A 26,499-nucleotide genomic window follows, 5' to 3' on the forward strand; every position below is an offset into this window, starting at 1 on the left:
CTTTTGGGTGGGATGCAGGCAGAGTGGGGAAATATAAGGCGGAGGGATTGTGTGCAAATTGCTATTCTTTCAGATAACTCAAGGAAGGAAATATCTTTTAAACTTTATTATTATCTTGCATTTTTTCCAATATAGAGATTTTTAAAAGCTCCTGTTGGAAAGGGATCAAAGCTAAGATACATTATATGGCAGTGTAGATGGGGCCTTAAGAGCAAGATAGGAAAATTCAGCAATTGAACAAAAGAAGAGGAATTTAAATACAAAGCAGCAACACTGGAAGGCTCTCCTGGCAGTAAAATGTAATTTTAAACCCCTTTTAGTAGCATAGATTAACCAATTAGTATGCCTGAATGCTTAGGGAAAACATGAAGTACCAATAGAGAGGACGATTTTAAATGACCTTTCTGTCTCATGACACAAACCAATCCATCCCATCACTTGGACAGTAAGTCACAAACTTAGAAAGGAGCTACATGAGCAAAGTCAGAAGAAATCCTTGAACATATCTTAGAAGAAATCGTAAGAAATTACTGAATTCTTTGCCTGCTGAAAACCGCCAGGAGTTTTGTTTAAAGTGGGCAACCTTCAGACACATTATTGATATCATTTCCTTCTTCTTTTTATGACCTTGAGGAAGATAGCAGAGATCCACCCTAGATTTCACTATCAAGTACAAGCTGCCTTCATTCTGTGCCATTCTATTCTTGAGAGTTCACACACACCCTCCCCTGAAAGCTTTGCAGAGTACAGGAAGGGTCAAGCAAGACATATACACCATAGTCTCATTTGTAAGAAATAATAAAATTGTATACTAATGACATCCAACTCCTAAACTGCAGCTAGTTTTAAGGAGACGTGAAACCACATGGGGAACAAACCTGAGTCCTGGGTGACCCCTCAGGCCAAAGGCTATGGGGGTTGAGCAAGAATCCCACCCTTCAAGAAGACCAGGAAACACTGGAGCACCGTCTTGCAAATCCCATCCTAGAGAGATGGTTCAGAAGGATCCCAAGGATAAAGGACAATACACATGAAACCAAGGTCAATGACAGGCACGTCAGCCTGAGCTCTTATCCCAAAGGAAGAATTCTAGAATTGTAGCCCCAGCCCTTCTGCACACCTCCTCAGAATAAAGCCCTGCTGTTTTGAAGGGGGGCTGACTTGCAAGTAAGTGCAGAAAAGAAAAGCAGTTTTAAAATAGCATTGGCATCATTCAAAACAAAAAGACTGTGATAAACAACAAAACCTAATTAAAGGAAAACATCCAGAGACAGAGTCGCTGCATAGCCTAATTCACAAACTGAATGACACATGGAACAGGCAGCAAGCAGATAGAATGCAGGCAAAAGCATAAAGAAAGCCAATCTGTTACTGCTTTGCGAACATTCATAAGGAAAATATGCCTTTAAAAACAAAAGAGAACACTAACCACAAGGCAATAAGCAGTACACCATTTCTGACAGAAGGCTAAGCCAGTTAAGTAGAAGGGGGAACCACTCTGTTGACCCATTCTCAGTATATTTATATATAACCGGAAACACAAATTAAAAGATCCAACCACAAAGGGAGAAGGGAGTTCACACCTCTTGAAAGTACATCCACAAAGGATATGTTCCTGGCCTATGTGTGAATATATGAAAACACAGATAACAGTGAACCCTATGGAAATGAAGGACCTTCAGACCATAAAAACCATATGGAGGACCAAGAAAATAACAGGAGGGGGCAAATCTTGTTGGATGTGGACAAATGAAACCATGGATACTGATCCCACGCATATGAATGTTATGTTTGTACATGTAATCAGGCTGTTCATCAAAGACAAAGGTGAATGGGCTACTTCATATATCAGTAGTTGATGTTACGAGTCAGAATATCCTTGAACAGAGTTCAGAATTTCAGTTGGTATAGAACATGACTGCAAGAATATCAAATGGGAGATAACAATTAATCAAAGCACCCTAATTAAACCAACATAAGTGTAACCAAGTTATTACTGTTGTTGTTATGCACCTTCAAGTCAACTCTAACATGCAGAGACCCTCATCTAGGGTTTTCCTGGCAAGAGTTGTTCAGTGCTGGTTTGCCATTGCTTTCTTCTGAGGCTAACAGAATGTGACACGTCCATGGCTACGCAGGGAGTTTCCAAGAGCAAGTCTGAACCCTACAGGCTTCTGGACAAGTTCTGGACAACTTGAGAGCTTGGCATGTTTTAGTGGACCTAGTAAGAATATTACAGAAGTAATATTTTTATTTTATTTTTCCTTACTGTTGGGACTAAACCTTGAAAAGATTAAGTCTTGTGCAGGAGAAGGAAAATAGCTCTTTAAAGAGTTTTAAGTAAGGGCAGATGTGGGTGCATTCACAAACACAAATGTTTGTAACTTGCTTCCTCCTGGTTGTAGCTGGTTTCCAGGCCTTGCACTTGCACGTGGAAGTGTGGAAGCAATGCCAAAGCATTCCAGGAGCTGACTTTGCTTAATAAACAGTCAAAAAGGCATTGTCTCCTCCTCGATCACTAGGCAGAGACAACTAACCTTGCTTGAAGGACCAAAAGCAAACAAGAGTATTTTTAAAGCTTTAAAAGCCATATTGAGATCAAGACATAGGTGTGCACATTCTCAACAGTCCATGTAAACCATCTATCAGTTGGCTTCCTAAAGAAACACAGGGCTGAGAAGGGAAATAGGGGAGGCAGAACAGTGAGGGAGGGAATAGAGTAGCATTGCCTGGAGCTGTGTTTTGCAAAGCAGCCAAACACAGAATGCTGGAAAACAAGCTTCTGTTTTAATGTGCTTCCATGAGCAAACTCAACCAACTCAGACTGACATTATTAAAAGGCTTTAAACAAGAGCTGGTAACTGCCCCTCTCACACCTCCACAGCTCATGGTGCGCCAATCCAGGCACATGAACAAAGTCAGTCATTAAAACCAGGATTATAAAAACATCAGTCTAAAATCTGGTAAAAGAATGCAACAGTCATAAAAAAATGAAACTGGAGGATAAGAAATAAACCTTGCAGAGAAAGGAATCCCATCACTTTGGCGGGTGTGTGTGTGTGACTTAGACTGTGAAGCAAGCAGGTGGGTGGAAGGCGGGCAAGAGGCAGCTGCTGAGAGGTTTGTAGGCAATACAGATCCCTCTTTGGCAAGAACACACTGTGATCCATTCTGAAACAGAGAAGCTTGTAATGCAGCCCTTCAAATCAAAGGTTTCTACAGCTGAATGCACCACAATTCAGCAGTGAAATGAATGTTGCTGGTAACATTCCCATGATAGCCCTTGCACACCTGAATGAAAGTGAAAAGGTTCGGAAACACACACAAAAAAAGATGAAGAGACCGAGAGAGATGGTGAAGGAAAGAAACCTCAATCTATTCTCCCCATCCCTGAACACTATCATTATTTTTAATACCAACCCATAATTTGTGGTTGCAGTTGACACAGGGCTTCTGAATGCTTGAGGTTAATAATACTGCCACTGCACACACAGCTCTGGCAAACTCCCAATAGCTTCCTGTCCTCAAGAGGGTATTTTCAGCGATAACGGCTGCACAACTAAATAGCAACACCATGCTCTTGTCCTTTAAAGTCCAACTTCAGAGGTTTTCAGGCATGGATGCCTGCCATAGATGTGGGCGAAATGTCAGGAAAGAATGCTTCTGGAACATAGCCATACAGTCCGGAAAACTCACACCAACCCAGTTTTCAGGCAATTAAAAGTCTGATTGTGTTAAAACAAGGTATGGAATCAACAATTTAACAGGTTAATTAACCAGTTGTTTCCAAGTTCTGGACCCATCATCTGGCCTGAGAGCCTTTTTCAACTTAAGATATAAACTATCTATACCACCCAAATCAGAGATTTTCCTGATAGGAAATATTCGCAAAGCTAAGACTGCGGTTTATTGTGTTGCATACAACTCCTTTTGCCCACCCATTAACTCGAGATAGTTTACTAAGGAAAATGGAAACAGGTTTGTTTTAGCAAACTATCTCCCCCGTTTCACCAACAGGACTAAAAATCTGTCATCTTCCTACAGAAGAAATTAAACCCTGCTAACTGTAATCTTCTTGCCTATTTCACATTTTCTTATTATCTGATGCCAAAGGGATACAAAGGAATACAATAAACATGGTTGTGTCTTTTTTCCAAATAAAGAAAAATTTACATGCAACAGAGGAGTGGGGGAAAATAGTGGAAAGGCTGATGTACTGAGTATGCCAGTTGAATCTAAGAAAAGAAGAAAGGCACGGATACAGTTATGGCTTTTTTGTAAATTACTCACGTAATTAAATCTCTTTCCCTAAATTACAAACCATTTAGCTTTTCTTTTAGAACAATGTAAGCAATAACCACCAGCCACCTTTCTACAAAGCCTGATGCCATAAAAGCTGTTAAGCAACACAATGTTCTGTCTCTTCCTTTGAAAGCATTCAAGGGCTAAGATCATGTTTAATCTACCTTGGCCTGTCTGAGGGTTCCTACTGATCCATTAATAGGCAAGCACAAAGGCAAAAGGTTTCCTGAAGAAGCAGGAAGGATCGGATGGCTCCCGTTTTTGGAATATATTGAGGGGATCTATATATTTTGTTTCTATGAAATTCATGGGGTCAACATAAGTCAATAGGCAACTTGAAAACACACAGATATACAAGGTACCACACCTTTCCCTCTTCTTCCACTCATAAAAGTGATGGCTTACATTTTGTACTTAATCTGTAAGGGCCACAGGTTAATAGCAAAGCATTGGGTTTGCATGCAAGACATTCCACTTTCAGTCCCTGGCACCTTGAGCCAAAAAACAGAACCAGGTAGAATTTGATAGGAAAAGCCATTTTTTCCTAAGCCAGTAAAAAGTTATTGCCAGTCAGCGGAGATAATGAAATATATAAACATTTATTTGGCTTTGGGCAAGTCTACACTGGCTGTTAAATCTGGGGCCAGTCCAGTGCAAAAATGTTCCGAACTGGCCCCGAGGCAGTCACAAACATCTTCCCGAAACCGCTGTGGTAGTGGATCAGTCTACATAGTCAGGCAAAGTCTCTCAATTTTTCCTAAAGTGATATTAAACTGAATTAACCCTGATTAAACCATGGAGACAGCCAGGAGCAAACTCAGGAAGAGTCCAGGATATAATGCAGGTGTAGAGGAGTCCTTGGGCCCTATCTATACTGCCATATAAAATCCAGATTATCTGCTTTGAATTGGATTATATGGCAGTGTAGACCCATATAGAGAATAGTATTGTTCCTCAAATTCCATACACCTGGCACAATTTCCTTCCTCTCATCGGCTAGGAAGCCACTAGGACAAAAAGGAGTTACTTAGCAACCATGCTCCTACTCCTTTACTTAAACAATGTGGTGGTTGTTCTACACCCAATGTGTCTTGGAGGGAGCAACTAAAACCCCTGCAATGCCATGTCTGGAAGCAGTAGCCTATCTGCCCCAGTCTGGTCCTTTTTATCTAAACATTGGCATCCCACATTCCCTCAAGAGTGAATGCCTAAATGGGGATTCACCATGGATTTAGCAACCCGAGCATTTTTTTTTTCATAGAGCTGTGTACAAAAGCTGGCAGCAAGAAGCTTTAACTGTGGGGATAAGCTATATTAAAATAACAGGTTTCCCTTAGTTGTTTTCTTTCTCCTTCCCTGCTGCTGCCACAGTGCCAATCTTAACAATTCCCCTACTTTCAGCATCAAAAAGCCTAACCAGGACTTAAAGCAGATTTTTAAATTAGCTTCTGGCTGTGCAGATTGCTATTGATTGAAATGAGCCGTATTTTAGTTCTTTCTACAAGTGGCCCTAATGACTAAATACAGCATTGCCCATTTCAACGCTCGGTGCCTGGACTAGGCAGCTGTGAATTCTTTGCATTAAAAGATTACTAAGAGAGTACAGGAGAGGGCATTCTAGGCTGCTTCTAGGTTGAGCTAAGGGCCAAACAATGAAGAATAAATACCACTATATCCTGTTCCTGAAATTTGTACTTTGCTAGGTATCATTAGTAAGTCATGGAAAATGAAATCATAGAGCTGGAAAAGACCACAAGAGCCATCTAGTCAACCCCCTGCCATGCAGGAACACACAGATGAAGCACTGTGTTTTGCAACTAAATGGTTGCCTACCTATTCTTGATCTGATTACTTGAGGCATAGAGAGCATTTAGCAACACCATGCTATGAAGAGACTGAATTGCCCAGAGTATCCTGGCAACATCTCAGACAAAACCCCTAGGAGATTTCCTGTAGTTTTTTAAACCCATTTGGGCACAAATTACAAATCCTGTCTGGAATCGCCCTCAGAAGGAGGCAAGGGAAACAAACCTTGGCAAGAAACCCCTTTGATAGTTCGCCTTACGCTAGATCTACACTGCCTTATATCCCAAGAGCTGATCCCATCTTATCTACTTATCCCAGATTATCTGGCAGTGTAGACTCATATAATCCAGTTCAAATCAGACAATCTGGGATCAGATCTTGAGATACAGGGCAGTGTAGATCCAGCCCTAGTGTCACCATATGTCAAAAATGCCTTGAAGGCACACAACACCAACTTTTGCTCAATTCTTTTTCTTATCAGGAACTATGAATGAGGAAACCTTCACTGCTACAAATACAAATATTGCTTCAATTGTGGAACTAGCAGGTTGACAACTGAGCACCAGATTCCCCTCCTTCCCCAAATCCCAGATGAGCTGCTGAAAGTGATAAATGGCCTGCCACCCGCTTGGTGCCTCTACCTCTTTAGCTTTTAACAAACATGTTAGTTCAAGCAATGGCTGCTGGGGGCTGCCCCTGTTATGCATGACTGGCAGGCCAGACTGGCAGTCATTGCTGGAATTTGTGAAACGCAGTGTCAAGTTCAGAATGTTTGTGGGGAAACCGACTGGAGCAGAAGGGGAAGAAACAGCCCAAAACTCCACACCAAAAGCCAGAAGATAAATAACGATCTGTCTTACCTGCTTGTGGACTTTAAACGGAATTTTCTTCTTTACCCGCTCCTTCCCTCTATCTGTTTCTCTCCCCGAACTCCCAGCATCCTTATTTTGACTTTTTTCATTTGGTTCAGCCGAAACGCAGTGTTCAGATTCTCGAGGTTTCTTTCCCGGATGTCTGTCCCATTTTTCCTTTCTTTCCTGAGGCTTCAGTGACATGTCCTTCTGTGAATGGGAAGAGAGATAATAATAAATACTTAATACAACCTTATATTTACTAATTCACCTGGTTATCATAGGTGACCAGAAACTCCATGCAGGTGCACGTGTTGCATGAGGGAGGAGACATGGATTGTTTATCCCTCCTCCGCTTACCCTTTTGTTTTACCCAATAGCTACAAGCTGTTTTGACTTAACTGCTTTTAATAGTTTTTAAAATTTTGTAATTTAATTCTATTTTTTTGCTTTGAATTGTATTATTTTTTAAATTTTGTAATCTGCTTTGATTCCCAATTTTGGGGAAAAAGCAGAATACAAATAATGAGGATGATACATTTTATTTGTAGAAGAAGAAGAAGCAGAAGACTGTGATAAACAACAAAACCTAATTAGAGGAAAACATCCAGAGACAGAGTCGCTGCAAAGCTTAATTCACAAACTGAATGACACATGGAACACACAGCAAGCAGTAAAGAATCCAAGCAAAAGCATAAAGAATGCCAATCTGTGAACATTCATAAGGTCCCGATTCCAAATGGAGTACCTTGGCTCAATGTTGGGATCACACAAATTTGACAACAGTAAAAGATTTCTGAATGCCACCCATTTATAGACATCTGTCAGCAACGATGTGTAGTGTTTACAGTGAACTCAGCAAGAAATGCTTCAGCTGTGCTTCACAAAAAGGAAAAGCAGCCTGTTTAGCAAGTGTTGCAAATGCTAGTTCATTACCAGTAAATGTTAGATTTTTTATACCAGTTTTTTATAATGATATACCCAGGGTCACATAAAAATTTCTCAGTAATGCATTTCGGTCTCTGGGAGAAAGATACTTTTACAATGGTAGGGTATGCTTGATTTTGCTTCAGTCTTCAGAACAATTATTCCTTCGAATACTGAGATAACACCAAAGCTGTTTCCAACAAGATGTAACACTACCCTTACATATTCATACAGTATTTGGCATTTGGTCTGTAACAATATTTGAATGCCAGTGAAATAAAAGACAACTTAATTCCAGGCAAGTGAGAGAGACTTTAAAAGACCTGACAGAGCACATAATAATAACAATAACAACAACAACAAAAACTCAGCCACTACCAGGACCTCAAGATCGAACTGTAAAGACTCTGGCAGAAAGCAGCACAGGTGGTCCTGGTGGTGATGGGCACATTGGGTGCTGTGCCAAAAGATCTCAGCCAGCATTTGGAAACAATAAACATTGACAAAATTATGATCTGTCAACTGCAAAAGGCCACCCGACTGGGATCTGCATGCATCATCTGAAAATACATCACACAGTCCTAGATACTTGGGAAGTGTTCGACTTGTGATTTTGTGATACGAAATCCAGCATATCTATTTTGTTTGCTGTGTCATACAATGTTGTTGTGTCAATAATAATAATAATACATATTCTGGAAAAGCCTTTCAAAGGTATTACATTCCACAGGTATCTCTAGGGGGAAATGTCTTGCAATGCTTCTGCTGCATTCCCTTCCTTTTTCTCTCGCTCCCTTCCTTAGCCTCCCAGTAGGCTCCCGCAGCTTGGAAGTGCCTCACTGCGGTGCAATTGCTCACATCTCCTGTGCTGCCTCCTGACAGGCTGCTCTGCATGGCTATTAAAACTCCCACAGGTGCTGGTTGTCCATCAGAAAGGAAATGATCCCACTTTAAGCCATCAGTATTTCCTCCAGTGATGGCAGTAAATGCCCAGTGAGCCACTTGCAGAATTACTGTCAGCAGAAAGCGTGTCATGGAGCTTGGGAGCTTAAATGATTGAAGGGAAGCTGGGGCTCTGTTTCCAGGTAGATGAAATGAAGCATATTGCCAGATCCAAGCCGCTCGGCTTTTGTAGTCTATAAGGATACTTAGAAAGAGAGAAAGAGAGATCTTCATTTTGTAGAAAGCTGAGCCTGTCTGTCTTTTGACAGCAGCTTTAGGATGGAATTCTACTCACATAGGTATGCAGGGATCGGCTAGTCCTGTTTTCCAACAAGCATAAAAGTTTCAAAAAAGGAATTTGCTGAGTTATTATTGCCATGTTGTGCCTGGGTTCCAGGACTATGTGACTCTTCAGACAGATAACCTATTTAGTAGATGTGGTCAAGAGACAGTATATTCTGATATTTGGCAAGACAGAGAAGAACAGGATGTACAAAGCACCCATCATTCAGCAGCCATGGCCTCTATAGTGCCAGCTAGACACTATACAGGGATGTGGCATTTTGGTACTCCCTTTTGAAGTATACTTTCAGTGCAAAATACATATGATAAAAAACTATTCAATCTCACCAATGGTACTATTTTTTCATGGTGGTGGTATTCTGAGACAATGCCGATGGTTTTTGCAGATGGGCCAGACTAAATGGGCCAAACAGCCACTGGGCAGCACTAGTAGTGGGATCTAGGGAAGGTTTTCTAAAGAAGAGGACTGCAGAGACACTGCCCTGATGCAAAGAGGCATTGATCACTTCCCTGACCCACTGAGTTCCACTGTTGAACGGCTCCAACCAGCTCTAGTGACAATATACGAATGGGTGTACATTTCCAAAATACCTGAAGGTTGTCCACCCCTGTTGAGGTTGCACGGATCACTGCAGATCCTACATTTGAGCACTAGATAAACTTTGAACACCCTTCCAGCTCTGACATTCCATTATTTTATTATATTGCTGCTGGGAAACTTGGGTGAAGGTAGCCTTAACTTTTCTGTTTATTTTTTCTCCGGACTGAATCTGACAGTAGAGAGAAAGGGTGCCAGCTTTATTTGCTCACTTATCTGCCTGCTCATTCTCTTGACCCAATGGGGTGAAAATTGATTGCTTCTCACTGCCATCTCAGGTTTACTAAGCAAAGAAGAAAGACAGTAGATAGAAAGGTGAACAAGTGGATTGGTAGCTGCTACCATTGTTTCAAGCAGTCTTTGTGGCTGAACAGAAAAGAGGAAAATGTTACTGTCTTTTATCGTTTATGGCCACAGTTGGAAACAACAAGAGGACAAAGCAATCCAGCATGGGATAGTGGTTAAACTAAGACTTGGTAAACATAGATTCAATTACTAATCATCCAACAGGCAAACAACGTGATCTTGGGGCAGTTACTATATGCCAATCTGCCAGCAACAAACAACCCGAATAGGAGTGTGGGGAAAAGCAAAATGGTGGTGGCCAGGGGCTGCTGGTCCCAAGTCAGCTCTAGCTTTTCCCCTTCTTTACAGAATGACCCTTGACTTATCTATAGGTCATATCAAAATCCATAATTTTGGTCCATAATGAGGTCAACCTATGCATTAATATATACAGTAGCTAAGATGTGAGGGTGCAAATACACAGACACATGTACACAGCTCGCCCAATTCTTCCTCAACAGCCTGAATCTGCAGACTAGGACCAGCATGCTTTCCTCATCCAAGTTTCATCTGGGTAGCGCCTGTTGCTAAGCAACTAAGTGGGGTTTTTCGAGGAAATGCATCCCTCCCTCTGCTAAGTGAGCTTGAGTATTTCAAAGTACGAGCCCCCCACAGGCCTATGCCTCTAATTTTTGTGAATCTTAATCACTTGACATCACCAGAAGCAAGCACTTCCAAGCAGGCACTAGGGAGCCGCTGTTTGATTATTACAATAGGGAAGCTATTTGGAGAGGGAAGCTAGATTGGCTCAAAACAATAAAAATAAACCCTGCTAACAAAACCGGAAAAAAACTCCTTCCTCCAAGGTACAGCAAGTGGTTCTGTCTCAGGGTCAAATGTGGCAAGATTAAAAGCTCTCTTTGAACAAGGGAAGTGTACTTAGTTGGCTCTGATGGAGAGAGGCATCAAGGATAAAATCAGAGGATATCAGTGAACAATTGGCCAAGGGCTGTATAAACACAGGGCTGGGGAGTACAAATGCCACCTTCCACTATGAAGTTCAAAGAGAAGTCTCGATTGGCAGCCAGAGACTACGCTCTTGAATATGCAAAGCCAAGTATTATTTCTTAAATCAGCCTGTGCTTCACAGACAGACAGCAGGGGGATGCTGCAGGCAGCAGGATAAATACCTGAATGAAAAAGGCATTTCATCCTTTGCATGTGCCTCAAACAAATCATGAATGACACTTGAATCTTTTTGGTTTTTTTTAAGAGACAAGAGACGGGTCAAAATAATGTGGACTGCTATGCTGAGTCCACTTGATGCACAGGCCAGAGGAGCAGCAAAGCTAAATATTTCAGATGCTGATTAGTCTCGCATTTAGTCTCCCCACCCTATCAATATCATATCAATCAGACACTTTAAAAACCTCAGGGGTTTTTTCAACAGTAATTCACAAGTGATATCTAATACCATTCCAATCATCCAAGGATGAAACCCAATGTTTATTGACTGTGTAAATCATCCCCTATATTAATTACAGCCTCCAACTGGCCAAATGGACTTCTGGAAGGACAATCTACATTTGGACACATTATATTCAAATGGTGATCCAATGAACCCAGGAAATTTTTATGACTGAGAGAGAACATCTTGGCACTCAAAAACACACATATTTTGAGCATATTTGTATTATATTACTTGTTTGTTTTCTGTGTGTATCTTCTTGTTTGTGTTATATGGGCTTTTTCTCCTGCACAAATAGAAAAAAAAAACCAAAATAATATTATGAGTTGCCCTCTGAGAAAGACAGGGAGTTAAATACATTAATCAACATATGCTTACCAAGAAGACTGAAAGGGGTTAGAGCCCTCCATTGCAACAGCTCCTGCCTGGGAGATGTGTTCTTACAAGAGAAGGCAGACTGATAGGAGGCCTCCGGCATTCAACATTCACTCTCCGCCTGAATTCAGTATTTCCCAGGCTGCCAGTAATGAGGCTTTCTCTGTCACTTTGCTCACTCATTCACTCCTTCCCTGTCAGATGTTGATAAGCATGTCTGTCACAGCCCCAGCAAAGCCAAAGCAGAGGGTGACAAATCCCAGGGAGTGTGTGTCTGTATGAAGACAACCCACCAGTCTGAAGATAGACAGCTAGGGCCTGAAATTCCACAGGGAGCAAGAGAACTTGCACAATGGAATTCCAAATCATTTGTCGCAGCAGGAACAGCCATGACCTCTCTGGCCCCAGCATTAGAACACTAGTAGGTGAAATAGGAAATGCAACCTATTTGGTGTGAGTAAGGTGTGAAAATGGGGAAGGAACACTGATTAATAAAAGTTTGCTCCACCAGGTAAACTCCAGCCAGGGTTAGTCTACAGGAGACACAAGAAGGCCTCTGCAGGTCTGCCAAACCCTAAGAGAACCATTTTGACATAGTTTAAATCAAGTAAACTAAATACATAGCACAACTCACATATCCATGGGAGATATGTTCCTGAACTTAAAATGGAAGGAAACCTTAAGTAATAGGAAAACCTATTGAAATGAATTACTGTTGTTGGAAGTCACCATAAAGTCACTCTGGAGGACCTAGAAAGTCCTCTCTAGGAATATTCTATGTCCTCTAGGGTGATTCCATGGTAACATACCATAGAGTCACCTGGAGGATCTAGAGAATTCCTAGAGGACATTTTTTGTGGGACTGTGTGTTTTAAAATGCATTTTAGATTGTATGTATTATCTTTTAACTGTATTTTAACCTAACACAAGTACTTCCTTCCCCAGTGCAGCCTTCTCCAATCCTGATGACCTCTAGATGTGATATACCTGTTGGCTGGGGATGATGGAAGATGCAGTCCAACTCATCTGGAGGATATTAGGCTGCTTTAATTGGATGCACTGGGGATTAGACCTGAGATCTTTTGAATGTAAAGCATATTCTCTATTTCTCACAAGCCATAGTCTCCCCCCATGCTTGACAGAGAGCGTGCCCCTTGATAAACAAGCTATTCCTTATTAGATATCTTAATAAAGCCTGATGCAAATACGTCAAAATAAAGCCAAGCAGGTAGGAACACTTCTGCTAGTGCCTTTTAAATAGTCAAGCATCTGGCACTCTCATTCCACCCAGCAGGTCAACTTAAATCTTAACACCATGGAACTGAAATGCCTTTTAACATTAAAGATAATCTAAGTGTAAAGGAAACAATGCCTACCATATGGGAACAACAGGACAGTTTAAAAGAATGTGCAAACCATGCCCCATTACTTACACAGTTTTTAATCAGCTTTTGTCTCTATTGATCCTGCTTTCAGGGAGGCCTTATGCCACTCTTGGCCTGCTGAGTATAGCACAGTTTGACTAGCATTATTTGTAAAAAGCTGGAAAACAAGTATGCATTAAAAAGAGCAGCAAAGAGGATGAGTAAAAAAACCATGAAGGGCTAGATCACCTCACATCCTCCTCAAAGAACAGAAGGCAGTTCAATTTTTGGGTGATATGTTTAGGAATGCCTTCAGAATTCTTTGGGATTGCCATCAAGTATCACTGGCAAAGAGATTACACCAAATCATATTTTCTATCATGGGTAGGGAATTATTTCAGCCCAACTATAAAGTTAATTTCTGAGCAATTTCCAGGGGGACCATAATCCAGCAGTGGCCAGAGCCAAAAGGAAAACGGTATGGCCCCAAATCCCATCGTATGTCAGTTTAAATTACTTATTGTCAGGAATTACACCTCAGGAGAGACGTTTCCTCCCATAATAGCCAAATAGATGCCTTGGAAAGCCCAGAAACAGGACACAACTGCAACAGCATTTTCCTGACCAAGTCTCTCAGCAACTGGTATTCTCAGAAACACAGGCACATTGCCTCTGATAGTGGAGGTACTCTATAATCACACACTGAAATCTCAGAAGCTGCTTGCAATCATCCAAGGCAGCAGCTCATAAATATTTAGTGGTAGAAGAGAGACCCATTCTATCAAGTTTGTAGCTTTGCTTCTCTGCCATCCTTTAATCCATAATCCCTTTGCACTTTCTTTTCTCTTAAACTGCAGAGGACTCTGATGGGTTGCATTTAATTCTTACACATGCCCTGGAGCACAAAAGACCTGTCAGGATAAAAATAAAGCAAACACATCCAGTCATCACTAAGGAACTGGCTTCCTTTATATCAGAACATAAGAGCTGGCACATCTTAACTCTCACTCAGAGTAACCACAAAGAGATGAGTTGACAGATCATTCCATTTTCCTCCTTTTAACTTGGGGTGGGGCAGAGCAGAGGGGAAATTACCTGGCTTGGAGATCTGAAAATGCGGCCTGCAATTGGCATTTCACAAAACAGTCCTTGCTGAATGTCTGAATGTTTGGCTGAATGTCCTACAGTGAGTTTAGATGCTATTCAATGACCTCCAACTGAAGGAGCAACTGTCATTTTGATACAAAAACACATGATAAGCACAGTAGCTTAGGTGAGTTGCTACCCCATCAGTTCCTGGAGCTCGGCATAGACACTTGGAGGAAAGTTACACAGAGAACTAGAAGGACTGGGAATCATTCTGTAAACTCAGGACTATAGAATTAAATTGAAGTTCTCTCCAACACCAACAATAATGCTGAATAACAAGAAGTACAACAGAGCTTGGAACAAAGGCATGTATGATTGTCCTGGAAGAGTTGGCACGTCAAAAGTCACCTGCCAAACCTCCGAGAAGACGTGTGGTGGTGACAAGAGACTCCCTTCTGGGGGGAACAGAAGCAGTGGTTTGCAGACCTGACAGGATGACTTGGGAGATGCACTGTCTCCCTGGAGCAAGAATCTGAGAATCTGATGAAGTGGGCTCGAGTCCACAAAATCATATTCCAAATAAAGCTTGTTGGTGTTTTAAAGTGCTACAGACATTTCAATGTACTCCCTCACTTCACAAACACAAATTTTCTTAGCAGTCTCACTCTCATCGGCTAGATCTACACTGCTATATAATCCAGTTTCAGAATGCAGATGAACTGCTTTAAACCGGATTATATGAGTCTACACTGCCTTATAATCAAGTTCAATGCATATGGCCTTACACACCACTTAGCAGTCCTTCTGGCACAGATTTGTGACAGGATTTTTGAGGCTGTTGTTCTTCCAGTCCTTTCAGCTTCCTGCAATGAGCTTCTTACACTGCTAAAATGTCCTTTTATTATTTTAATGGTGACAAAAGAGTTTTCAATGGCAGTCCTGAGAATTTGTTCTATATGATGTATTATTTATCTAGTGGATAATGACTCCTTTGTCAATATGTTCTTTTCCCCAAAGTTTTTTTTAGCTTTCTTTAAACTCATGCTCCTAGAATACTTAAAATTTGCATTGCAGTCTACACATGTATTTAGGGACTTGAACATGTTTTTCTTAATGGGCAATCCATCTTTTTCTCCATATATTTAGGGACATTTAAATCCGCAAATTACTCTGCTGTTGAGCATTCATATTATCTCTGTGGTCTGAGAGCAATATAAAATGTTATTGTGTTTAAGGGGAAAAGGATACAGGGGGAGATAATATGAGTTCTGCAAACTGCATGTTCTAGGGAGAAATTTGAATTGCCTTTGTGCTACAGAGAAATACAGTTGTGCAGGTCGACATTACGGGTCCCTGCAAATGATATTGGATTTTAGAAGATTTCAAGGTACATCACTACTATGTAGCCTTCACAACTGAGGGATGTGATACTAATAAAGCCCTGGTTCCATTGCTAGATTTCTCCTTTAACCTTTTTTATACCGGCTCCTTCAAGTTCTGCCCATTTCTCTTTTCCCCTATTACAAAGTTTAGATGCTTGCAGCAGGTACTTGGTTCCATGTATTCTGTAAAGTGTGTGTGTGCAGGGATCATGCAACATGTAGTTTGCAGCCTGGTTTCAATGAGGTTCTGGCCCATTTGTATCTACATCTAGCCACATTTGGCTCTGGCCATGTCCACAAATTGAATGTGAATCTTGAATAGGAGGGGGACATATGCAGAAGATTGGGCTATGTTACAATGTTCAGTGTCTGCTCTCAGCATGACATTTGGCCACTGACCATTATTTGGTATGCTTGATAAATAGATAGTTTGCCTGTTTTTGTTTTTGTTTTTTTTAAATTATTACAAAATAATCTTCTTTGTTATATTGTAGTTGTTACAACTGCCTCAAGTCACTAGGTTACTGTTTGTATGAGTGGACGATATTCCTTCTGTGCTGTGGGTGCTCTGCATTTAAAGACAAGATCCCTGCTGGAGGCACATAATGGAAAGCTTGGCACAGGAGAACACAGCAATTGTATTGAGTTTTTGGCAGGTAATGATATAACACCAGTTGGCGGGGCCAGTATGTATGGCATGGAATGTTCAAAAACATGACAACTACACTATTGAGACTAATAAGGGTTATTTATAACTCCCTTTCAAACAAATGGCAGAACATCAAACACACACAATCAAAGACAAAGACAATAAAACACAACACTATAAATATACATAACATCCCATCAGCCCACAAGCATCTCAGCAATGTCAAGCACAACCAAGCACAACTGCTTAATCCAGCGAAACAAAGAGGAAGGCCTTCACTCCTTTACGTAAATGGTGAGAGTTCCTTCCAGCTGGAGGTCTAAAGGAAGACCGTTCTACAGATGTGGAGCAGATCTTGAAAGGCTCGTAGCCTTGACGACGGAACAAACCATCCTTTGTCTGTGGATTTTAAATGCCTAAATGATGCATACCACACTAGCCCAGCTGTTAGGTATTGGGGGAAATTGGAGTGCACAGCCATAAATAACAGAACCTAAAGATTGAAATGGGTCCTGGTTCAAACTGGCACCAGTGAAGGAATCTGTGGGGAGAAGAAACATGTGAATATTCAAGGAAATTGAAAATGGACAACACTGTTCTGAATTAAAGCCAGAGGAAGAAGAGAACAAGAAGGCAAACTGGCCAGTAGACTATTACAATAAGCCAGGTGTGACATAACCAAAGCCTGAACAGGCAGATGGGCAGTCCCGATGCTCAAGATCCTAGGGATCCTAGGGATGCTCAAGAGATAGAAATTGCATGCCTTTGCTATGACACCGACTAAAGGACCACTGAGACAAACGGCCATCCAGCAGGACTCCGAGGTTCCAGGTGTGCAAGCCAATAAATACAGTTGAGGGCATAAAAGGAGGGCTACTGGCCAGTTAGGTTGAGACACTAAGATCTGTTTTTCTCATAGTCATTTTAAGACAGTGGGTGACAAGCCACAAAGAAACACTTGACAAGCAGTCCAACATGGACTTCCACACTCAGGAAGTAAATGAAGTAGAAGAGAAGTATGAAGAAGAGCTGGGTAAGGGAGACAAGGCAGAATATTCTTGCCAAAATGCAATGCTGTAAAATGTTGCAGAGAAGGGAAATCCTACTATAAGTGGCTTCCCCTCTCATTGTGCCTTGGCTACTTGTTGGGGCAACACAAAACAAGCAGCACTCAGTAGGTAAGGGAAGTGAAATTGTATCTGGATTTGAGGAAAGTTTGAATGAAAAGCTGTGCTAGATAACACATTTCTTTTGCTTGAACACTGCAGATGTACAACCTGCAATTTATTTGTTTTTTAAAAAAATTCTAAACCATCTCTAGATAAACCAGACAGAATTCTGACAGACAGAATCCATCCTAATTGAAGGTTTTGAGCCATTTTCCAGAACACTCTCTTTTTACAATGCATTGCAGTAATTCCGGGGAACACCATGTTGTGCTAACTGCTGTCATGTTCATTTCACCTCAGCAACAGAAGTCAGAGGTCAGAGGTTTTCAAGTAGAAAAAGCAGGCTGTGAAGAATTTCCACGGCACTTTGCAGATAAAATTGCTCAGATACGCTCTGACTTGGATGGTGATATTGATACAGCTTCAGTGGATATAACCTTGGCTTTGGCTTGCCCAGTGTTATTGGATACTTCTCAATTTTTGCTGCCTGAGGATGTAGACAGGATCCTTGAAAATACACCAAAGGGGTACTGAGTGGGTGCTGCCTTAGAACAAGCAAAAGTGTTGGGGTTTTTTTTTGGGGGGGGGGGAGGAGGAAGAAGAGAAAGAAATGCCATCATGTTTTTTTCTTGATTGCAAATTGTGTCCTAGAAAATTAAGAGAGTTCAAACTGCAGCTAATTTAACCAAGTTAACATTGCAAATGAACAATCCTTTTTTCCCTTGACAAAGCTAATGACTCATTCTGTAGCACATCCCACTCTCCAAGGTTTTTGCACTGCATTATTATTCCAGTTAACCATACATAGCATGTACACTTCCAAAACACCATGAGAAACACGAAAGATTTATATAACATCATTCATGCTTAGTAATCAAAAGCATGCACGTCCACATTTGTGTCTGACTTGTGCTCATCCTCAATATTATTTTTCTGCTTCCACCTTATGAAGGAACTTACCAAGTGCTACAACATTGTACTAGATAGATTTAAAATGTATTATCATGACCTTTTCCCAATGAATGCTGGGCAGCATACTTGGATCTGCCATTGATCCTCACTACAACATTGGGAGCCAGGCTAGGTGAGGATGAGAGAGAGGCAAGATCAATGACAAACCAGCATTTTATGGGTTGTGTCTTTAAAGCAGGAATAGGCACCCATGGCCCATGTGTGACACCCAAGGTCTTTGTGAGTGGTATGTGTGTTGGAGACCAATACCTTCCAGCATGAAGAATAAATTAGAACACAAATGGGGTTTTGATGCTCCTCTTTCCTCTAATGAGTTCAGACTTTTCTCCACAACTGCAACTAGATATCCCATCGCGTCTGGTTTTAATTTCCCTCCCTCCCTCCCTTCTGGTGTGTTTTTAATGCCAGATATGGCCCATGGTGGGTCAATTGTGGCATAGTATGTTTTAAGTAGGGTTCAGATGTCTGTCAAGCCATGGAAACTCACTGGGTGGCCTTGAGCAAGTCACAATCTCTCATTCTCAAAGCTCTTCTAAAGAAATATTGCCAGAAAAGTCCTGTGATAGGTTTGCCTTAAGGTTGCTATAGGTCAGAAACAACTTGAAGGCACACAACAAGAAGAATAACAATAAAGCTTTTTTGTCCTGCTCTTTATCTAGAAAGGCTCTCAAACCACATTGTCATATAATACAGTTTTGAAACAGCATTATATGGTCAGTATAGACTCATATAAAGCAGTTTAACTGCATTAAACTACATTGGCCATATAGTATAGTTTTGAACTGTATTATATGGCAGTGTAGATTGGACCTTATATTCTGCCAGCAAAACAAGCTTACAATGCAAAAGACACAATACGGAAAGAAACAGGGATGAGGAAGAAACAAGAAACACAGTCCTTGTCCAACACCCTATTCATCACAACACACTAAACCTACATGAAGACAGCATTTGCCTCAGATATTTGGTAGTCAAGGAACAAAATCCAAATACTGTATTTACTCGAGTATAATGCTCATACTATTGATTCCCTTTACACCAATTAACCCTTGGCCCAATCCAGTGGGACATTCCTTTTTCCTTTGAAATAAAAAGAAATGTAATAGGACTCTGCACAGCTTCCATTTATTTTGATGTAAGCCTCTGAGTTAATTCCGCCTTGTTATGGACTATTTCCTCTTACATTGCTTTCCTCAATAGCAAATCTGCTGCCTAAGGCAAGCACCACAGGTATACAAAGATTTGTTGCTAACAGCTGTTTGAGGTTAGAGAGCACTCTCTAAGCAAGAGCAGATTTATCCGCTAAATCAATGTTCCCCACTCTGGTGCCCTGCGGATGTGTTGAACTACCCAGTCCCATAATCCCCATCCTAGATAACCATTTATTTAAGAATGATTCTATCTTACTTTTCATGGGAGGGGATCCCAAAGCAGTTTAGAGTACTAAAAAAAAATCCAACAAATCAATTAACGAAATAATTAAAAACAGTAATTTCATTACAATCACAAGAGGGTAAAACAGCAAGGTCTCATTCACCTGCTCATTTTTCAATTCTGCATTCCACATAAGACAAGCAGATCAGTTCCCCCTCTTCCCCAAATGGCCAAATATAACCCTTGAATGGGCAATATTCAGGAGAAGAACATTTCAGTGTCCTAGGACACTCTGCTTTTGAAGGTGATATGGCCATATGAGAATAAAGAAACTTCAAAGTGAAGTTAGTGGAAACCACAGAAATGTAATTTACCAAGAACTTCAATTCTACCAAACCTGGCTTGAATGAAGATACTGCCGTGCTTTTAGCCAACACGCTTACACTAGTCTAGGTGACAGGAGTAAAAACAGATACAACAAGTGAAGGAAATGGAGATAGCAGAGAAAGCTGTTCTGCTAGTGTTCAGAAATAGATACAGTCTTCCTTGCCATTTCCTGCCTCAAAAGTGCTTTGGGCCAGCTCAATGGGCCCTTATGCTGGTATAAATCATCAACAGGAGTCCAGTTTCTGGCAAGATTTTACACCACTAAAGATGTTAATTAGCTTACCAGTTGCCAGGGTGCTTGAAACTGGGCCAGAAAATGTGGACCGCTTGTCAGGACACCGCCAACACTGAAGCAATTTTTAAAAATGGAGAAATATAGTTGGCTAGAAGGAAAACAAGTCCTTCCCTGAGAGGGAAAGCACATCATTCCCATGCGAACTCTCACTTTCTTCTCATTTCTTATGCCCTGCCATGGTTCAGCACTGATCCCAAAAAGACATGGATATGTTAATGCATCTCAGCAGACTGGGTAAGGGGGAAAAAAAACCCTGCATTTATGTTGAACCGGTTCCTGAAGTGTTTATATGCTCATATAGGTGCTGCGCATCTCCAAACTGGGTTATAGTGCCTGTGTAGAACTGGCCTTAGACAAACACCTTCCCACAACTCCATCTGTGTAGCCAGTCATTTAACTTGTGGTATCTTTCTTTTCCAACTCTACTATTCTATGATTCTATGATCCTCTAACGTTTACTGGTAAAACTGGCAGAAAGACTACTTGCACCCATGAACCTTTCACCTTCCTTCCCAGGGCTTCATAGTCAAAGGAGATCTGGTCAACAGTGTTTTTTCACAGTGCTGTTGATATCCACATAAAAAAGGAGAAAGAGATATTGATTTGGCTTCTTGATGAGCTTTGGCAAATTGTCAGTGGCATCCCAAATCACACAGCAGGGAGATGGCACACTTCTGGATTCATCATGTCCAGCTGGCACAGAGTTCCCACTATAATCCTGAGCAACGGGCCCCCTACCACCAGAACCCTTCTTTCCTTTTTGCTGCTGTTGGTGGTTAGGTTGACTCATTCCTTGGCTTGCAGCATCTGTGGCTGCTGGTCTCCGGTTTGGCCATGTTCACCACATGGCAATGACTTCTGTTACTACAATATTGAGGGTAGCAATTCAGAAGGAAGTCTTTGAAACTTCAAAAACTGTGAATCAGAAAGGCTAGACCCAATGAGGATATCAAGGGAAAGTGAATGTGTGTGCTTCTTGGTGTATGCACACACCAATGCAGACACTTTGCCTCAGGGTTCCCCCCCTGGGCAACATTCTGGCAGATTAGTCTTACACTTCTGGCATTTTTAAGAGCTTGAAAAGCTTTTCAGGCTCCATATATTTCACATTTTTGTTAACAGGAAGCCCCGGCTTTCTTTATGTACTGTACCGGCTTCTTTGCTTTCCTATGCTTCTGCCATGTGGCCAGTGTGCGATGACAGCTCATGCCCTGCCTTTCCAAGATATATTACTGTTCTCAAAAGCACATAGAGAAAGATTAATGGGGCTTTGTGCCAAAGAATATTATGTAAATCAGATTGAAATTCCCCATTGTCATCACTGCCTGTCTGGACAAGTTGACCTGATACATGCAAACCACTTCCTCTTTAGAAATTGTATGCCTTCATGCTGCTTATCAACTTATAGCGACCCCATAAGGGTTTTCTTAGGCAAGGAATACACCAAGGTGGTTTGGCCACTTCCTTCCTCTGCAATATAGCCCACAGCACCTGGGATGCACTGGAAATCTCCTATCCAAATACTGACCAGGACTGATCCTGGGTAGCTGGCAAAATCAGTTCCGGTACTGTTAGGGTATTTAAGGAAATTAGTGGACAGTAAATAACACTTGACTTGAGCAAGAAATTGCACTGCTTTTCTGATCTTCTGTTAGCAAGTACAACTCTTTCCCAGGCGAAACACCAAGACTATTTTTTTTTGGCTGGGCTGTGCATTATTTGGCTAGAAGGACTAATGGTTTGACTCAGTATAACATGGTGGGATGTTGTTTCTTAAAAGTGATGAATAAGCAAAGTCTGGGATTTGGGGTTGTGGTTCTCAAGAGCTAGCTGCTATGAACTGAACATGGTTTCTCAATGCCTCTCCGGTTTGTAGCCTTGATTGCGGCTGCATTTCAGTGTTTGCATTCACATGCCATTTTGCAGCGACACTCCTATTATCAGCCTTGCTCTCCCAAGCAATTACGGTGATGAAAACACCTTGCCAATGAGCTAACTCTAATTAAAGGCAGAGCAGAGCAGACACTCTTGCTAAATGTATCTACCACCCGGTACTTTCACGCTGACCGCAATCCCCTTATTACTCTGAACAAGAGGCAGCGTTGTTTAATGCAACAATGGCAGAGACACAGAATTGGGTTTGTGATGGTGGTGGTGAGGGGTGATGCCAAACAGCCTTTTCAGAAATTAATGATTATAAGCCCCCCACTCCAATAAAGCCTCTACTAATGACAAGATATTACGACACAGGTTAATGGAAACCAAATACAAATTTAACATTGCCAACCTTGAGCAAATTGAGTTCAGCTCATTAAAAGCCCTCCAAGAGGTACTTTGTACTAGAATGACTGGGGAAGGGTAGGTGAAAAATCATTAATAATTTCCTTTTGAGGCTAGTTTAGGAACAATACTTCCCCATCCCTCATTTTACCATGGAAAAAATGCTTTGTGTCTAGGATCAGACTTATAGCATACTCAGACTGCCTCCTGTCCTTGTCCCATAGATTTCCTAGCTGAATAATCCTCCCAGGTTGGTCCCATTGCAAAGCTTGTACAGACAAATGCTAGGCTCTAGGCTTCTGGGGTGGCCTGTTACGGTAATCTCAATTCTGTGTCCTTCCTCCTATTCAAAAACACACACACACACCTCAACACACTTTTAAGCCAGCAATTTTATCACAAAGAAAATAAACAGAAGGCATTCCCTTCTGGTTTCCATTCACCCATCTTACACTTTCTTGATAATGTGAAGCTGGTGACATGGGGAAATGACTGCTTGGTCCTGTAATTTAAAAAAACTTGGATTGTTTTATTTTGTTTTTTATGGGGTTTTTTGCATAGCAGGTGTGCTGACAACCCTTAGCGGTAAATAATGCAGGGTTAGAAATGATGGAGAAAGGGGCATGGCCGCTTTTGACAACACTATTGATGTAGTAATTATGATATGGTACTAGGGTGGCTGGTCTGATAATCACAGGCTGGAAAAGGAGAGGTTGGATTTATGAAGTTAAAACAAGCTCCAGTAAATACTGTAAGTCATTCTGAGACAGTGCTTCCTTCTGCAATGTTAGGTAGCCATTCTTTTTCCAAAGACCAAAGACCTGCTCAGAGTAGTGGCAGAGGTAATATTGGAAACCTCAAAGCAAACCGGAAAAAACCTGTAGCTTTAGATGAGTTGCATGCAATTTGGTGCCCTCCAGATGTGCTGGACTATAGCACCCATCTCTGGCTGTGCTGGCTAGTGATGATGAGAGTTGTAACCCTAGTTCCTTTAAAGCTACCCTTCCGAGTGCTTAGTCCTCTTCTGATTGCTTGACTGTAGTCTCCACTTTGATTAATGACCGAGTCAAGCTATGGAAGATCTTGAACTATTTCAGCTTTCACTGCCTACTTTAAAGTTATGTAAATCTGTGGACATTATTTTTGTTTTCATAATGTTCAACCATAAACCTTCCTTTGTCTTTTTTTTCCTTGACTTTCTTCAAGAACTGTTCTAAGTATTTTCTGCTAGCAGTATGGTATCATCTGCATATCTTAGATTGTTGGTGTTCCTTCCTCTAATTTTCAAACCTCTTTCCTCCATGTCTCATCCAGCTTTGCATATGATACTTTCAGCATACAAGCTAAATAGATAGGTGGACAAAATACATGCTTACCTGACCCTAATTGCCAACTGGAAGCTACTGTTTCTCACGCATCAAAACCACAATTTTGTTCATTCTGTATTTTGGTGTATTGAGTGTAGGGAAGTTATTTGAGTTACAGGTCCTATACAACCAATATTATTCTTAGTAAGCGAATCTGCATGTTATCATCCAAATAATTAACTTTTTCAAGTGCTGGCAGCTTAAAAGAAATATCTATTCATAATACCAGGAGGCAAGAGAGCAATGAAGTGGGTGTAACAGAAACTAACTGCTGTAACTTACTACCAGCCGTCAGCCTTTCACTTAATCCTTTCCAATTCTGGTCGAAACAGGTGCTTTACTGTGGAGCTAATCTGGATCTCACACCAGAGGGGCTGGAAATGACTCCTGACTTCAGCCAGTAATACATGATACTCTTTCTAATCCCGAGACGAGGGGAAGAAAAACAAAGCAAAACAGAATGAGAGACCATGTGATTTGTTTGCAGGGGATTTGTTTCAACCATTAAAAAGGCACATGTATCAGTATCAGGAACTCTGGTTTTGTCCTGAGGGCAACAGGAATGTCATGCACTCATGATATTATGCTAGAGAAAATCCAGTGTTAGAGCACAATGCTGTGTATATTCTCCAGGCAGCATCATGAAAGAGACTTTCTGGGGTTTCTGAGATTGATAGGGATGAGAAATGTACACATTCACAGCAAAAAGATTACAGTGACTCTCTTAGATCATATAGGTTATGCTATGAGGAAGGCTGACCCCATATATTTTGCTGCCTAAGATTAGGGTTGTCATATTCCATTCCTCCAAATCTGAGCATCTAATTACATATTATATGACTTGCTTAAATTCATCCAGAGGGTTTCTATGGCTGAGCAGGGATCTGAACCCTGGTCCCACAAGTCATCGTCCAGTGCTCAAACCATACTGGCTCTCCTAACATTGCATAGAAAAGAGGGAACACTTTTAAGGAGATGACAACATTATGGGTTTTCTCAAAAATTGCAGCATTTAGAGCTTCACTCAGGTATCTTCACCTGGGTCTTGCCAAGAGAAAAAACAGCACTGAAAAATAGACTCACATCTTTGGATTCTGTTTATTCCCCAGTTTGTTGGCTTAGTCCAATGTGTATTCACCGCAACCTCAGCCAGCTCGCCCTTGATTAATGTGTTGCACTGAACAGTACTTTAAAGACCTAATAAAAATAGTAACTGAGTCCAGGAACATCTTATAATTGTCCCTTTGATCTGAGAAAGAAGCATGTGCTTTATTTAAAGAGAAAGAAACAAGAGAGGGAAGAATCTAAATAGCTTGACTTCTCTGCTGAAAAGAATGATGATGCTAATATTTCTTGCACCTTCTTTACTTGCGAACAAAAACCTAATTATTGCCAATTAAGATGGGAAAACTTTTTAAAATTTATTGCCACCTTGTTTCCTGTATGATTTGCCTAGCTCCTTAATTGATTTCCCCCATTACAATGAATGAGTAATGAGGCTATTTTTATAGATTTGTCTTTTGCAATGTACCCAGGCTTTTGAGTCCGTTGCTCTTTCCTTTCCTTTTTGCACAACAAGGATAATAATATCATGACTTTTAAACATGCATGGTAAAAAAAAAATCCTGTTTTGATTATTTTGGGGTGTGTGTATTCCGTATAATTTGTACTTGGGTTTTTGAACATGTACCTACGCATGGCTACATGTGTGCACCCACGCTACTTGGATTTATCTTTCCTATCTTTTGATCTTCCTTTCTGTCAGGGTTTAGTATAAATGATTCGTGGAGTGTGTAATCTCATTGTTTGCTTATTACATGGCTATTCAGATCTTGAGTTGTAGGTGTTATTAAATTACCTGGAAATGTGTTCTTCTTGGATTTTTTTTGTAGTTTTCAAAGAAGTAGCTGTACTGCCTTTAAAGCATTATATCCTGTTCGAACTTGGAAAGTAAGCAGGGCCAGTCATAGTTAGTACTCAGATGGGAGAATGCCAACTAATACTAGGTGCTGTTGGCTATATTTCAGAGGAAGGAATTGACAAAACCACCTCTAAGTATTCCATGCCTAAGAAAACCCTATGAAATTCATGAGGTCACTATAAGTTGACAGGTAACTTGAAGGCACATACACACACGGAACAGCGGAACAAGGAGGAAGGGAGGGAAAGGGGGGAAAGGAAGGAATGTAGTAGTAGCAGCTTTTAGACAAACTTAATTTTATTTTAGTATGAGCTTTATCATACTAAATGGGGCCGCTAAGCTGCAGAACTTGTTGACTGGAAGGTTCGAATCCACAGGACAGGGTGAGCTCCC

At 41.0% G+C, this 26,499-nt stretch overlaps 1 protein-coding gene across 12 annotated transcripts in view; it reads right to left on the reverse strand.

Annotated features, from left to right (window-relative positions):
* Positions 1 to 26,499, reverse strand: part of fbrsl1 (fibrosin like 1) — a 428,841-nt gene that overhangs the window by 328,519 nt on the left and 73,823 nt on the right. For all 12 annotated transcript variants that reach the window (XM_016996766.2, XM_016996767.2, XM_016996770.2 and 9 more), the window contains exon 2: positions 6,969 to 7,169. In XM_016996766.2, coding sequence (XP_016852255.1) covers positions 6,969 to 7,169 — 201 coding nt within the window. The remainder of the gene's footprint in view (positions 1 to 6,968; positions 7,170 to 26,499) is intronic.

Source organism: Anolis carolinensis, chromosome X, assembly GCF_035594765.1.
Source record: "Anolis carolinensis isolate JA03-04 chromosome X, rAnoCar3.1.pri, whole genome shotgun sequence".
NCBI classification, from domain to species: domain Eukaryota; kingdom Metazoa; phylum Chordata; class Lepidosauria; order Squamata; family Dactyloidae; genus Anolis; species Anolis carolinensis.